General features: G+C 39.3%; 1 protein-coding gene across 1 annotated transcript; it reads right to left on the bottom strand.

Moving 5' to 3' along the window:
* Window positions 1-5,936: 5,936 nt before the first annotated feature.
* On the bottom strand, window positions 5,937-6,752 carry LOC113621735 (nascent polypeptide-associated complex subunit alpha-like). Its single transcript, XM_027108906.1, has one exon. It carries the CDS (start codon window positions 6,689-6,691, stop codon window positions 6,095-6,097), a length of 597 nt encoding a protein of 198 aa, XP_026964707.1. The 5' UTR covers window positions 6,692-6,752; the 3' UTR covers window positions 5,937-6,094.
* Between the last annotated feature and the right edge of the window lie 10,641 nt (window positions 6,753-17,393).

The raw sequence follows: 17,393 nt of genomic DNA, 5'->3' as shown, positions 1-17,393 counted from the left end.
TTGCTTATCACAGCTCCATCGTAATCTTCAGCTCTACTCCCAATAAGAAAATAGCAAAAATAAACACTTGCCAAAGTTGTATAATGTGATCAAACTCCCCTAAGTGTCCATCAACAGATGAATGGATAAAGAAGATGTGGCACATGTATACAATGGAATATTACTCAGCCATAAAAAGAAACGAAATTGAGTTATTTGTAGTGAGGTGGATGGACCTAGAGTCTGTCCTACAGAGTGAAGTAAGTCAGAAAGAGAAAAACAAATACCGTATGCTAACACATATATATGGAATCTAAGAAAAAAAAAAAAGGTCATGAAGAACCTAGGGGCAAGACAGGAATAAAGACACAGACCTACTAGAGAATAGACTTGAGGATATGGGGAGGGAGAAGGGTAAGCTGGGACGAAGTGAGAGAGTGGCATGGACATATATACACTACCAAACGTAAAATAGATAGCTAGTGGGAAGCAGCCACATAGCACAGGGAGATCAGCTCGGTGCTTTGTGACCACCTAGAGGGGTGGGATAGGGAGGGTGGGAGGGAGGGAGACGCAAGGGTGAAGAGACATGGAAACATATGTATATGTATAACTGATTCACTTTGTTATACAGCAGAAACTAACACACTATTGTAAAGCAATTATACTCCAATGAAGATGTTAAAAAAAAAAAAAAGTGATGTGTGTTAGGCAAGGACTAGGGAGGTGTTAATATGCTAATCCTCCTGGATAACACAACTTGAATTTACAAAGACCTCCATGATATCAATCCTCTATTCACTAATGAGATCCTTTATTCTTTCAACTAACATTTATTGAAGGCCTACTATGTGTAATTATTATGCCAACTATTGTAGAGTTGCACAAAGGCACAGTCTTTGCACTCGAATTGCTGACTATAATAGAGGAAATACCCAATAAATGTGCAGTTTTAAAATGATGCCACTTGTGTTAATTAGGGGTAAACACCAGGTGTCAACCAGCCCAGCACGTGAGCCCTAACTCAGCTCCCAGGGCTTGGGAGGCTTCCTGAAGGGACTGGAATATCGGCTGATGTCAGAAGCACAAGTGCGAGCCATGCAGGCTGAGTGTGCAAGGAGAAGCGATAAAGTGGAGGATAGGGTGAAAAGATGCTCCAGCTGGAGGAAGTCGCATGTACCTTGGCCACAGAACAGGGTGGAAGAGTAGCAAGGTGCCTTCATGGGACTGGAAGTGGCTCAGTTTGGATGGAGCATAGAATACAAAAAAAGGGTAAGGAGAGATGAGGGTGGTAAGACACGGACAAATCATGAAAGCCTCCCAAGCCATATTAAGGAGTTTGAAACTTAATCCTTAAGAAGGAGTGAAAGGAAAGAGGGCGAAGAGGTGAGGAGAGGAGCCAAAGGTCAGCCAAAAAGAGCAGAAAAGGTTTAAAGCACTGAAAAAGCCACAGTCTAATTTCTGTTTTGGAAGAACAGTCTGGCTGGACTGTGTGTAACACAGGATTGGAATGGGCAAGAATGGATGGAGGGAGGTCTAATAGATGTATTATGACCTGACCTGACCCAAGTCACAGTGAGGAAGGGAGAAAGGATGGCTGCAAGAGGCAGAGCGCCAAGAAGCAATAGGCTTGATGTAATGTTTGATGTGGGATGGGAAAACTAGTCTAAGACAGTACCTAAGTTGGCAACTGGTGGGTATGGGTTCACTGAGAAAGAGAATTTAAGAGGAGGGAGTCAGGGAGTGGACAGAAGTAGTCGTGAGAATAATGAGGGAGCTTTAACCTCAAAGTAAGGATGCTTTTTGAAAGCTGGAAATCTGCTGTTCTTCAAAGGCACACTGTGAGACCACCAGCTCTGCTCTGGACATTCCACAGATACCTCTGAATAAATACACTCCATTGCACAGAGCAAGGGTCTGCTGAGCAGTCTGGATTGAAGAGGAGGTGTAGCCATAAAACAGCTCTTTGTCTCATTATTCAGTTCAGTGACCTAAGGAAAGGTCTGAAGATCGAAGACTCTGCCCCTAAGTTGCTTATAACCTCCGTATTTTACTTTTATCATTTGAGAAGTGGGAAAAATATTCTATCAACCTACTTTGCACAGCTGCCCTAAGGAATTTCCACTTAAAATACACATAAAGTATTCTATAAATTGAACACGATCATAAATACGTAACAACTGACTTGCGCAACTTAAAAAAATGTTTCCTACTCTGTGAAACTTTTCACCAGTCTGGAACTTCTTTGAAGTTGCAAGTCCCGAGTTTTTTAAACTGAGTGTTTACTACCCCACCCCTTAGCATAAGCTCAGGGAGTATATAATATTTCCTCTGATCTAATTAAAAGCAAGAAAAATTTTAATCTTAAAACTTTTGCTCTGGGATTAGAAATTCAGAACTCTTCATGCACTGCTGCTAAGCTTTGGGTCACTGGTTCTTTACGACTATCGTGTTTAAGTATTCTATTACCTCATTTTGATTAGAAGATGATATTTTGAAGGGAAAACTATCTCATGATTAGTTTCAAAGAATTTGAACTTGAGTCCCAGATTTGATATTGCCTAGCTTGGTGACCTTGGACAGTCCTCTTTGTCTCTTACACTTCAATCACTTCCTCTGTTCTATGGAATGAAGGTGATAGCTTTTGTTTTGCTTTCCTCACTGGCATCACTAAATTTTTATTTAGGAAGAGTTTACTTAGCACTTACTATATGCAGGGAAGTTTGCTAGGTTTGGTGAAACAGAGGAAATCCATAGTACTGCTGTGGAGACGCATATTTATCCAGAAACATTACAAAACAACATGGTACTTACTATTCATTTCTTCAAACAACTATAGGAAGACAAAGAACAGAACTAACAGCCTGGGCAAATCAGGAAGGCTTCATAAAGGAGGTAGTATTCAAGCTATAATCTAGAAGGATCTGGTGGAGTAAATAGGTGGTTGAAGGCCGTTGCATTCTGAATAGCATGTAATGAAAACATAGGGTCATGCTCGGGAACTATGACAGATAATTATTACTATTAAGAGTATTTATATGTCCAAGTACTACTGAAGAAGAGATGCAAAGCTCAGATAATCTTTTCCATGTACAAGCCCCCTACATTTACCCATCATTACCTCTTTTACTCAGACTTGCAGCACCCCAGTGTACATGCTACACACAAACTTTGTGGTCTGAAATAAGGGAAAGGTTATGGCCCAAAGGATATTACCCAAGGGATCCAAGAGCAATGCACTGGAAAGGTGAGTATGAGTTAAAGTCTTCAGCATTCAACAAAGTTCAAAGCCAAGGAATCCAAGTACCCATGCCAAGTCCAAAGGGCTGAAGGGAGGCCACCAGATGGAAATGAAATCAAGGGTTAAGCCCAGTGCAAAGTGGCATGGCATCAGCTCCTGAAAAGAGGAACGTTCCTGGAATCGAGCACTGAGATATGGTAACTTTCTTTTACTGGTCATTGGGGGCATGGAATGAGTTGTATATGGTCAGTTTTATTTATTTTTTCCTAATTCTACTTTTGCATTTCCTTAATTCCACTTCTTGCATTATTATATGATCTGTATCTTGGTTTAAAAAGAGTTCTGGCTTTTAAATCCCACTTGAACTTCCCATCTATCTTTATCTTCACCCTATCTTCCCCAGACATTAATTCATTCTGCAGAGAGTCTGAGTCTCACCCTTTTTATTTATTGTAAGTTAATTTAGAAAGATTTATCCAAATTTTATTCAAATACCTACTAATGAAAAGAAGTAAACTATTTTTTTTTCTTTTAAGTGTCTCTTTTTAAGATTTGAGGTGAGGGTTGGAAAATATAATACTTAGGATTCAGGAAAACAGACACGTTCACATCATTTGCAAGGGGGTGAGAATATGTGTAAATATCTTATAAATGAAGAATGTGAAAGTCCACTGATCAAATAATTTTATTTAGATCATTGAGTAAAATTCTTAGGACCAAAATTTCAGTTATCTATGTTCAAAGAAATATAAAATTTAATAGTAAGATACAGTTTATACTCTAGTAGATTTTTAAACTCTAAAGAAAGTTTTTGAATATCACATGTTGGCAAGTACCCAGGTTTCCCCAAGGCAGTGGGAAAATGGACATTTTTTAGGAGTGCTAATGAGCATTAAAAATAGTGAAACCTCTCTAGTGAGCAGTTTGACAATGTATGCAAAAATTTAATAAATGTCTCATTCCATTTGTCTCAGAAGATCCGCTTCCAGACATTTAGCTTCTAGACGGAAAGCATTATGTCTCCATGTTCTGACTGTCCCAGAAACTCATTTCACAGTGAAGAAGGTACAGCAGTGAATGTCTGTCCCTGGAATAGAAAGGCTTCTAATGTTAATTTTAAATACGTTTTGAACTCTAGGCTCTTCCCTTGTCTCATCAGGAAGAGAATCCTAAATACTGTCTCAATTTGTGCAAGAACTATACATTGGGCATTTCTAACCCTGTGTTTGGTTCAATCTCTTGTGCGATGCCATCGATTCATGTCCTCTTTTCTTAATTATTAAATGATGTCTTTAGTTGAGATTTATCTTGCTTTTCAAATAGGAATTTTCTTTTAATTTTAGTGGAAAGGGACTATAGGAGTTCAAGATAAAATCTGGGTACCTTAGAGCCTAGAAAACCAATGTGCTCCAAACCCCACAAACATATATATAGTTAAAAAATTAAAACAAAATTAAAACAAAATTAAAACAAAATTTCCAGTTTTTAATAGTTTTTTTTATTGACTTCTCTGGTCTGCCACTTATGTTTTATGTATTACATTTTGTATAATACCTTAAATTCCATAGAAGTCTTTTAAGATGCAATATTATTTCTTTCTCACAACAACCTTATGAATAAGTCTCTAACTTTATTCCATTTTTCAGATGATGAAAATGAGTCTCAGGGTGGTAAAGTATCTTGTAGAAGATTCAGCGAATAGTTACTAGCTGGGCCTCAGAGCCAAGTATTCTGCTTCCTGGACCCAGGCTCTTTATATAACACTAGATGCCTTTCTGGTTTCCTCAAGAAGACCTCTCAGAACTGCCTCAGAATCTTGGCAATGTCTCCCTCTGAACTGTACATTTTTTCCAAAGGTCTTCTCAGCAGGATCCTCTGGCTGTGTCTGAGACCAGAACACTCAATAGCACAGTTGCTTTCTCAAGGTCATCACTGCGTTCACCTCAGAGTCCTGTGTCACTCAGCACAGCTTTGCCAAGGTCATGTGCTTGGTCCCCGAGACCCTTGTTGTTGTGACTATCTCACTTTCCCACCCCTTGCATACACAAGCTGCATGGCTGGACTGCTACATCTCATAGTCCGGAAAATTTTAAGATAGTTCTAAATTTAGCCTAACATTTATATTTCTTTTTGTATACCTTAAAAATGTTACTGCATCTGTTAAACAGCTTTCTGGAGCCCAACTTCAAATCAGGAATACTTGGAAACTGAAGAAATATTTACACTGCTCCCGAATCAGTTGTGAAAACAGCAGCGTATAATCAGTTGTTATTTATAGAAGCTTTATAGATATTACCAGATGCTATAGAGTTCCCCAGAGAATACTGGCTCTTGCTCTGGTGTCGTTAGTAAAGACTCATAACCTACATCGGGAGACCTGTCTATTAAGTTCAGTAAGCTCTTACCTCTAGTATTTAAGACCCACAACCATACTGCTTAAATGTAGTTTTCGGTTTCCTCTTGCATTAGATTTCAAGGCTCCAGCTAATACGGATTATTTGCTTTCTTGAACATGCCTTTTGTGTTCACATTTCATGACTTTTACTCGTGCTGATCCTTTGACCCGGCAGAATAATAGTCCAGTTATTATGGAAAGCCTACATCTGCACAAGCATCTCCATATATATTATGTTTTATGGTCTTTACAATAGCCCATTGCCATTTTACAAGTGAAGAAAATGAAAATTTGGGAGGGAAATGCTTTGTTTTTTTTTTTATCCAACAAGAAGCCATAACTTTATTAATGATAGAAACAGTACAAATTTCAAACCCAGCTGCAGTTACTCTTTTGAAACACCAAAAAAAGGTCCTCTTTTCAAGATGGTTACATTGTTAATTCCATAATAGCATTTACAATATCATTACTGTTGTTCTTCAGGGCTCGGACTGCCTTTGCTCTCGACACATCTGTTTGTGACATGACCAATCTATGTCCTTAACTTCCACACCTGTTTCATCAACCTCTTCCTCTTCACTCTCCTCTTGTACAGTTGGAGTCTGTGTGTTTTCTTGAATGTTTGAGACAGCTTCACCCTGAACTTTGAATTTCTCAGCAGCTGCTAACTGTGCTTGCTGAGATAAATCCTCGATCTTGGCTTCCCCAAAAACTATGTAGGTATCTGAAGCTGGGCTCTTGTATGCATCTGGTTTTGTGATGACAAAAAGGATATTCTTAGATTTCCGGATAGTGACTCTAGTAACCCCTGTAACCTGTCGAAGACCCAGTTCGGACATAGCCTTCCATGCCTTCTTTTCACTCCCGCTCTGTTTTGCTTTACTGACTGGTTCTTCATCGATTTCAGCTGCCGCTGCCAGCTGGGCTTGTTGTGTGGTTGCCTGTGTAGAATCCTGTTCCTCAAGCTCTGGTACTGATTCATCACTATCAGATTCTGTTCCAGACCCTGTCTCAGCCTGGGGCTGTGGCAACTCCTGCTCTGTAGCAGGGACGGTTTCTGTGGCTTCACCGGGCATTTTGTGCGGGGGAACGCGGAACCAAGATGGCGGCAGAAAGAGAGCTAGCGAGAGCGTGACCCGCCGGGAAATGCTTTGTTGAATGTCTTACTCTTGAAATCTAGGCTTCAAAGCTTCACCATGCCAGACTGCCTTTCCTGGTACAATTTAATTAAAATTCAGAGAAAGGTACTTTCAAAAAATATAACCACATATTTATGATGTGGTTTAATAAAATTATATATTAACAAACTGATATAAATGACATTGGGATAAAAGAGTAAAGAAAATAAAAGAATTTAGACTTAAAAACAGCAAAAAATTGAGAGACGCATCCTTCACACATAGTATTCCCTCAGAGTAGAACATTCTTTCCCCTTGTCTTTTTCTAATTCTTACTCATCAGTGAGATCTTAGCTTAAGTGTCACTTCCTGTAGGGAGCTTTTTCTGACTTGCCCTTTGGAGACTGGGATAAATGGTCTTGCCATGGGACCCTGTGGCCCTGTGATTTCTCGATCATAGCAGTTAACACATTGTTATTCCTTGTTTAATTTTCTATTTTGCTATTAGATTGAAAGCTCCATAAGGGACAAAGTCTGTACTATCTCTTCTTTACTCTAATGTATAGCGGCACCATACATATCTCCTGGAACATGGTAGCCACTTATATTTGATGAATGAAAGAAAGAAGAGAGAGACAGAGAGAGAGAAAGGGGTAGTAGAAAGCCCTTAGACTCTAGAGTGTAACCAAACTTATCCATTTAAGAGTTTTTTACTTTGAACAGTTACTCAACTTCTCTCAGTGTACAGTTTCTCACCAGTAAAAGGGTCATACTAGGTAGAATAACAGCTATTTATAAGAGGTCTTATGAGATGCTTGGAACATAATTAAAAAAATGAAAAGAATTTCTTTTTGATATCCAATTAGATGACATTCTCTCATTCTCAGTTATAGTGTGACTCTGGAGAACCTCTGTTTCTAGTCTTTTGGTAGCAGTTCCTCTGATAACACCCCGTGTTCTAATCATGCAGAGAGCCCTTGGATATTTCAAAATCAACACTGAAAACTTGAATTCATTGTCTTCCTCTCAAAACTTTTCTCCCCCTTTATTTCCAGTTCCTGTTAAATGTACCACAATCCACACAAAAGATGAAATCAGAGCCGGAAACCTTGTCTCCTACCCTCGCCACTCTCATTGTCTCCCTTAGTCTATAGCATTGCTTCTCAGTTAGACATAATTTTGCCTTCGAGGGGATGGTGATGTCTGGAGACATTTGCCTTAGAGTTTGGTGATGTCTGGAGACATTTATGGTTGTCACGATAGGGAAGATGTGGTAGCACCTCATGGGTAGAGGCCAAAGACGCTGTGAAAACTCCTACAATGCATAAGACAGCCCACTATAGCAAAGTATTCCACTCAAGGTATCAGGAGTGCTGAGGTTGAGAAAACTTAGTTTAGAGTGGGAAGTTAGTAAATTTCAAAACTGGCATTCTAATCATTGGTCTTTGAAACTACTGGCAGTACTGCATAATTTACTGGTGGAAAAAAAGGGATGACTTCCTCCAGAAAGTGCTGTAATTACCCCAAATGTCAGTAGAATTAGTGAGGTATGAGGCTGACTGTTTTGGAAGGAATTATATAGATTCTTCAGATTTTCTCTAGAATAGCAGTCTCAAAGTGTGGTCCTGAGACCTCTGGAGGCCCCTAAGACATTTTCAGGGAGTATTCAAAATTAGAATTATTTTTACAATAATATTAAGATATTATTTGCCTTTTTCACCCTTTATCTTACGAGAGTAGAGAGGAATTTTCCAGAGTCTATATGACATACAATATTGCCACATGTTAAATTCAGAAAGAAGTGAGTATCCACCTGTGTTATATTAAACCAGACATTAAAGAGACTTGGAGGGCTTCCCTGGTGGCGCAGTGGTTGAGAGTCCACCTGCTGATGCAGGGGACACGGGTTCGTGCCTCGGTCCGGGAAGATCCCACATGCCGCGGAGCAGCTGGGCCCGTGAGCCATGGCCGCTGAGCCTGTGTGTCCGGAGCCTGTGCTCCGCAACGGGAGAGGCCACAACAGTGAGAGGCCTGCGTAATGCAAAAAAAGAGATTTGGAAAATTGTATAATAATGTTATCGTCATAACTTTTTGTCTTTAAAATATATGGTTATTTTTCATGAAAATGTTATTTATGTTAATGTATAATGGGTTTATTATTGTTATTTAAACTAATTAATAAATATTTTGAAAGTTTTCATTTCTAATACAAGAAATATTGGTAGATATAGCCTATACAAACAGAAATACTTTGGGATGCTCAGTAATTTTTAAGAATGTGAAAAGGGTCAATAGAACCAAAAATTTTGAGAATTGTTATTGCAGTGCAGTGTTTCTCATACTCTGTGTATTACTTGTATACATATGTATATATAATATATTAAAACACATATTCTGATTCAGTAGATATGATGCTTAATTTTTTGTGTCAACTTGAATGGGTCATGTATCCAGGCATTCGGTCAAATATTATTCTGGGAATGTCAGGGTGTTTCCGGATGTGACTAACACTTGAATCTGTAGACTGAGTAAAGCAGATTGCCCTCCCTAATGTGGGTGGACCCCATCCAATCATGTGAAGACATGAATAGAACAAAAAGACTGATCTGCCTAGAGTTAGAGGGAACTCCTCCAGCTTTGACTGCCTTGAGCTGGGACACTGGCTTTTCCCCTACCTTCTGACTCAAACTGAAACATCGGCTTTCATTGAGTCTCAAGCTTGCTGTCATTTAGACTAGAACTATGCCATCTGCAATCCTGGTTCTCAGGCCCTGAGAGTCAGATTGGAACTATACTGTCAGCTCTCCTAGGTCTCCAGCTTGTCTACTGCCTGGGATTTGTCACTCTCCATAATCACATGAGCCAGTGCCTTATAATTAACTCCATTATATGTATTTATCTCCGATTGGATCTGTTTCTCTCCAGAACCCTAATATAGTAGGTCTGGGGTGGGGCCTGAGATTCTGCATTCTAACATTCTCCCAGAAGATGCTAATGTTGCTGACCCATGGATCACACTTCTAGTGGCAAGGGTCAAAGCATCAACATCACTTGGGAGTTTAGGGAGTTTATTAGAAATATAAAATCTCAGACCCTGTCTAAGAACTATGGAATCAGAATCTGCATTTGGACAAGATCCCCAGGTGATTCATGTGCACATTACAATTTAAGAGACGCTGCTCTAGTCAACCCTGACTACTTAGTAGAATCACTTGGATAGCTTTAAAAAAGAGATGTCCGGACTCCACCTTGATCAAGTCAAACCAATTAAATCAGAATCTCAGAGAATGGGGCCTAGACATCCTCACATTTTAAAAGCTGCACAGGTGACATTAATGTGCAGTCATGAATGAAAACCACTGGTCTAAAGAAAAGGCTGAAGATCAACAGTTGCAATCTTTGAGGCTTTTAAGAACATAAAATTAATTACCCAGGGTATGGGATGAGAGTAAAAGAGGGCAACTAGCCACTTGGTGTTTTTGGATATGTAGCTCTCAAATAAGATATCCACAGAAATTATGGCATTACCGTCTGTAAGAAGAGATCATACAATTTCTTGCGTGTTTGATGTTATTTTTTTCTGGAGTGGGGACTTAACTTTCAGTGTTTACAGAAAATTCTTTCTAAGTCTAGAGTTTCTTAAATTGTTATGTGCTGTACTATATAGAAGTAAACTCACAGAGCTGGAAGGTGTCTCAGGGATTATCTAATCTAACTGCTTCATTTATAGATGGGGAAACTGAGGCTCAGAGATGCCAATTCACTCATCATAAGGACAGCATTGTATCGTGGAGGCAACAGACCTGAGTTCAACTTGAAGCTCTCATACCTCCTCCGGAGTCATTCTCTTGTTCCAAGTTACACACTATGGCTAGCACCACCGGAAGTCTAGAAATACCACGATCAGATCAGTGCAGTGATGCCTTCTTGAAATTTTGCTTATTACCAAGTGTTTTACACTCACTTCTTACAATTCAACAACTGTTTAGTGAGCTTGTGCCAAGTGGTGCTAGAAATGTAGTAGCTATCATTAAAAGAGTTATTTTGTTATACTACAATTATCTGTAGAATTATTTAATAGAACCCAAATCTCTTGATTTCCACTTCAGTATTTGTTTAACTTCATGTCATTCTGTTCTCCTTGGCAGATGAAGAGGACTGAAAAATTGGACTATTCACCCAGCTGAAAAAGTGGGATTGGGATCTTGATTCTGGACTGATTGAACTGCTCTGTCTGCAAACGGACTGGGGTCTGAAGAGCAGAAACTGATGCTGGAAATCCTTGGTAACTAAAAGCTCCTCCCAGCTGTTCCTCCTTTCTCTGAAAATAGAACTACTTAGAGAGAGAGAGAGGGGGGAATAAAGGAAAGAAAAGAAAAGGCACACTGTTTGATGTACTGTATGTTGGAGGGTTCTGGAAAAATTTATAATGTGTTCTGTACTCAGAGACAAAATTTTCCAAGAGGACATTTATACTATTTCCTTCCAAGAATCTGCATCCTGTTATACTCTGGAAGAAGTGACCTCATGGTGTTTGTATTTGTCTCTCTCACAAAACCTCTTTTATAGTATTAATGCATGTGCAGCTCTTAAGATATGTAATACATGAGGCTCTGACTTTGGCAGGTCATTCAAAGAACATGCTGCTACTTTCATGCTGGCGTCCTCTTGTTTTACAGTGGCAGAGGGTCTGGGAGAAGGAGATCTGGATAGGAGGAAGTTCTACGCCAAGTTACTCGGAAAATATATGCCACAGCAATCTAAGGAACCTAATAAAAGTGAAAGAATATTAACTAGTGATACTTGTTATTAGTCTCAGAGGAACTGACGGTAATCACTATAATCCCTTGCAGCCTATTAGAATCATAAGGTGATTGCTTGCACATTACCTCATTTGTACAGTACTTTACAGTTTATAAAGTACTTCCTCATAGGTCATCTCGGTTTTTTCCAACATCCATGTGGGTTACTCAGGACCACTATTTCCCAAATTTATAGGTACAACAACTGAGGCTTTGAAATAAATAAAAATATGTAAATTCTTTGACGTAGAATTTAACAACATCAAAAACCCTTTGTATACACATGAATTCATTTGGTTTCCACAACAAATATCTGTAGTACATCATTTGCTTATAAGGAAGCCAAGAAACAGAGTAAATGACTTAACTGAGATTTCGCGGCAAATTAAGTGGCAGAATGAGACGTTAGATCCAGACTCCTTAAAAAGTGCTCCTTCCACTACATAAAACTGCCTCTTTACAGAGCATGGGCTTGGAGTCAGCCAGACCCATGTATAAATCCTGGCTCTTGAACAGGTGGACTGTAGGGTGAAGTCTGAGAAACTACTTAACCTCACTAAACACAGCTTTCTAAACGGTAAAGTAGGAAAAGTAATCCCTACCTCATGGGATTACTGTGAGGAAAAAATGAGCTAATGGTTCTAAAACGATTAGCATAGTGCTTGACACGCAGAAAGGGCCCAATGACTGTTATTGTAATAAATTGTTTCGCTGGGCTACTACACAAGCCCATCAGATCCCAACTTTAGTCCCACCAGTGCTTAACAATAGTGTTGGAAAATGTCGCTTGTTTTTTCCAACTGAAGCTGTGGACTCCTCTCTGAGCAGTGCGGGAAGATCTCTGAACAGAAATCAAGATTCAAAGTGCCAATGCTTTTCATCTCCCTCCTTTTCTGTCTCCTAGAACTCAGGCAAACCCTCTTGTTTCCAGCCTCTGTTCCCAGCTGTAGGTCAGAGTGAACAGGATAAAGTGAGAACCATGCTCAGAAGGAAAATAAACGGAGGCTGTGTCCAAACATCTGGTTAAAATTCCAGAGCCCAGGACCCCACACTAAGAGGATCCTGCTACTTTGCGGGGCATCTCGTCAACCTCAGCTGTCTCCACTGCGCCTCTAAGAAATCAAACAGCTGATACTTAAGGGGTTTGAGGCAAAGCAGCCCTTATGGCCAGGGAATGATGAAGGTGTGTAAAGATCAGCCCTGAACACTTATTTGTTAAACATGCTGCTCATCCTCATGGGAGATAGATCCTTCCCAAGGCTTTTCCGCTCGCGGACTCAGCATCTTACCGCGGCAGTGATCTTCATGACGTTGCCCCACTGGCTTTGAGCCTCAGTCTCTGACACTCGCTGACATACACCTTGCTTTCCATTTGTTCTGAACTGTTTTGAGTTCTCCAAATGCGCCTTGCCTCTCACATTGTAGTGCTTTTTCACAAGTCATTCTTTTTACCAGGAATTCTCACTCATTTGCTGAACTGTTGTTGGCAAGGTGAGTTCCTCTTCATCTTGAAGATGTAGCTCAAGTAGCTCTTCTTTGAAGGAAGGTCTCCTGGTGGCCTCTCTCCCTGAGGAGCTGTTTGGGGTAAAGTTGGTAATTTTATCTTTTTTCTCTCACCACCTTTCTTGTGGTCTTTAAATGCTATATATATATATATATATATATTCACATGTCAATTTCCTTTGCAATTCTCTGAGCTCCCTAAGGGTAATTTTTTTCTGTTGATTTATGAAACCCAGTGCTAGGCACATGGTAGGAATGACTTCTGTGAGATGAAGTATGGAAGTTTTTGAATCTTAACCTTTTCAATATGCTGGCTACCTTTGTCTGTCTTGGTCTCCAATGCTACTGTGATTTTTCTTTTTTTTTTTGTCACTATTCATTGTTAAAGAAAATGCTAAATTTCAGTTAAAAACTAGTATGAAAATGACTTTCTATTTGGTTCCAGATTAATGAGCCCCTTGAATTCTATTCTCATATTCCTGGTTAAGAAGCCCTAGTACAGGATTTACAGTCGGACTGAGATTCAATTATCAGCATCTCTTAACACCAAATAAATGACATTCCTTTCCTGATTTTTATAATACTTACCTGTGTGTGAAGTAATGTGAAAAAAAAAAGTCAGACACTATCTATAATGATGTCTAACATGTGGCCACTGCTAAGTAAGTGCTATTTAGCAGCGTTATTATGAATAAGTGTTATTACTTTATTGAGACTTCATGAGACAACGAGAGAAGCCCAAATACCCTGGATTTCAATCCCAGCTTTACCTTTTATTCGTTATGTGACACGGGCCCCTTTAAATGTCAGTTAATTCATGTGGAATATGGGGCTAACAATACCTACTATAGAGCCTTTTTATAACAAGTAATACAGTAAGAAATGCGCTAGCAAAGGCTTGGAAAATAGGAAATGCTCAATAAACAATCAACTGAATGAATGAGTGACTGATATTTTAAAACATAATTAATTCTACTTCTTTCGGTCTGACAAATTTCACTTCTCAATTAAATTAAACATTCTCTCTCTTTTTTTTTTTTTGGCTTCATTTTTTTTCTGTTTATAGTTCTTTTATTTAGGTAAACTTTACATACAATATAATGCACAAATCTTAAGTGTACAACTTGCAGAGTTTTGACAAATGCATGTAACCAGGTAACCCATGCTCCATCAAGATATAGAACATTTCCATCATCCCAGAAAATTCCTAATTGCTTTTTTCTCAGTGAACACTTCTCAGAGGTAATCATTTAAAATTGTTTTCATTAGTTTAGTTTCACTGTTCTTGAACTTTATATAAATGAAATCCATATACAGTGATTCTTTTGTGTCCATTTTCTTTCTCAGGATAATGTCTGTGAGATTAATGCACAGGCAGACCTCATTTTATTGTTTCACTTCATTGCACTTCACAGATACTGTATTTTTTTTTTTACAAATTGAAGGTTTGTGGCAACCCTGCATGGAGCTAGTCTATTGGCGCCATTTTTCCAACAGCACTTGCTTACTTCGTGTCTGTGTCACATTTTTTTTTTGAATTTTATTTTATTTATTTTTTATACAGCAGGTTCTTATTAGTCATCAGTTTTATACACATCAGTGTATACATGTCAATCCCAATCTCCCAATTCATCACACCACCATCCCCGCCGCGCCCTCTCCCCCCCCCAGCGGCCACTGCCACTTTCCCCCCTTGGTGTCCATACGTTTGTTCTCTACATCTGTGTCTCTATTTATGCCCTGCAAACCGGTTCATCTGTACCATTTTCTAGGTTCCACATTGACAAATTTCACTTCTCAATGAAATTAAACTTTCTCAGAAAGATAATACTGATTGTATCTACTCATTCTAAATCAGTTAAAGTTATGAAAAACTATTGATTATTTTAAAATTGAAAAGTTAAAATTTAATGATGAGATCAACTCTACTTGTCTCTTTTTTTTTTACAAACACATTTTTACCAGATGCCAAGATTTTTCTGCAATCTGAAGAAAAAATCTGTAGAGGGGAGCTGCTTAAATAAACAAAACATATTTCAGTTAAAAGATTAATAGAATTATAAGAAAATAAAATTTTACATGAAGTTTACTTATTAGTAAACTATTTTTATGTATAAAACTGTTTAATATGTTACTTAGGGACACATTATAAATAATGGAGATAAATACAAGTAAATATGAAATACTTTGAAAAAACAGTTAATAAGATATCTAAATACTTAATGAACACAAAGGCTAAATATTTCTTGAACACAGATACCGGTGACATACAGAGACATGGAGCCAGTTATATTCCACAATCTGATTGCTCAGAAGAGATGCCCAGATCCTGAACCACACCGCAGATTTGCCCTTTGATTAACTGCTGACTCTTGCATTTTCCCCAGCTGCCCATCTGTGCTCCAGTATCTCAAAGGCCAGAGTGGATGGCCAGTGTTGCATGTGAGCTGCACAAGTCCAGCCGCCCCAGAGGGCTTGTCCTAAGTCTCTAGCTAATATTTAACATGAGAAGAAAACATTAACAGATGCCGTGTCTTAACTGCCTGCTGTCTGACTGTCTTCTCCAGTGGGTCCCTCTCGGCCAATGACTGTAACTTTGGAAAGCTGCTTTGTAGAGTAAAGGGAGGGAGAGACAGAGAGAGGAAGAGGGGGAGGCAAAGAAAAATAGTTGTGTTGTGCTGAGAAACTAAGAAATCTGGAATGTAGCTCCACTGCAGCCATGAACTTGTGGGAACTTGGTAAAGATACTCTCCCTTTCCGTGCCTCAGTTTCCTCGTCTATAAAATGAAGCAATAGGATAAGATGGTCTGAAATCCTTTCTAGAGCTAGCAATAATATTTACTGCTTAAATTACCGTTTTAAATTACCACCTATCCTATACAGTAATAGCCCTACCAAAACAATAAAATCTCTATAATAGAATAACCTGAGCATTTGGATAAATCAGTTTTATTATTCCAACAATAAAAGGGAGGAGGAAACCAATACACGGCATGCTTACTATCTGTCATGCACTTTCATAAATTCCTCATTTTACATGATCACAAAAATGTAAGTAGACTTTCCATAATTTAGAGAAGAGTAAAATTAAGTTCTAGGGCTTCCCTGGTGGCGCAGTGGTTGAGAGTCCACCCACCGATGCAGGGGACATGGGTTCGTGCCCCAGTCCGGGAAGATCCCACATGCCGCAGAGCGGTTGGGCCCGTGAGCCATGGCCGCTGAGCCTGCGCGTCCGGAGCCTGTGCTCCGCAACGGGAGAGGCCACAACAGTGAGAGGCCCGCGTACCGAAAAAAAAAAAAATTAAGTTCTAGAGGTAAATAACTTGACTAAGGTCAGGATGTTAATTAGCAAAGTCAGGATTTGATTCCTTGTATTCGTTTATTCATTCCTTCAATAAATATTATTGAGCACCACTCCAGGCACTGAATTAGGTACAGGGTTAGAACAGGGAACAGTGTCTCCAAAGATCATATTTCTTCGTCTGCGACAGTGAAGGTATACTGTTGAGAGAATATGTTGAGAATGTCAACCTTTGGTGTTCTGAGACTCAATTTCCAATACGCGCAATAGGACAGGGGGAAAGACGAGGACCACCACACCTCAAAAAGCAATTCTTAGAACACTTGATGGGTGTCCCAGAAGTCAACTCAATTCTGACACTATCTACCCAGAGATAGCATCAGATTCCACAGTTTGAGGGTTCAGCCCTACAAGACTGCCTGCCCACCCCCCTCACTTCAAAGGCCAGTCAAAAGTCCAGGCTGTTATCTGTGCTTCTGACCCACTGGCTTATAAATCAGAGATTCCCATGACCCCCTTTCCTTGCATCCGAATAATTTGCTGCAGTGGCTTACGGAACTCCGAGAAACATGTTACTTACTAGATCACCATTTTATTTTAAGAGGACGTAACTGAGGATCAGCCAGCTGGAGGAGATGCATAGGGCAAGGTATGGGGAAAGAGCGTGGAGCTTCCATGCCCTCTCAGTACACACCGTTCTCTCCATATCTTGATGGTTCACAAACCTGGAAGCTCTCCAAATCCTATCCTCTTGGGTTTTTATGAAGCCTTCATTAATAGTCATGATTGATTAAATCATTGGACATTGTGGGTTGATTCAACCTCTAGTCCATCTCCCTTTCCAGGAGATGAAAGGTACTATCTAGAGTTCCAACCCTGGATTCCAAAAGTCACCTCATTCACATAACAAAGACACCTTTATCACTCCCAACACTTAGAAAATGCCAAGTTTTGAGAGCTGTGAGTCAAGAACTGTGGACAAAGACCACATATATATATATGATAAATATATTCTGGTCATCTACATGAGCAAATATATATTCCTTATAAAACA

The sequence above is a fragment of the Aethalodelphis obliquidens genome, unplaced genomic scaffold (assembly GCF_003676395.1).
Source record: "Aethalodelphis obliquidens isolate GAN/ISIS:26980383/991018 unplaced genomic scaffold, ASM367639v1 scaffold1, whole genome shotgun sequence".
Lineage (NCBI taxonomy): Eukaryota > Metazoa > Chordata > Mammalia > Artiodactyla > Delphinidae > Aethalodelphis > Aethalodelphis obliquidens.
Note: the sequence above shows the minus strand (reverse complement) of the source record. Positions and strands in the feature narration are given on the sequence as shown.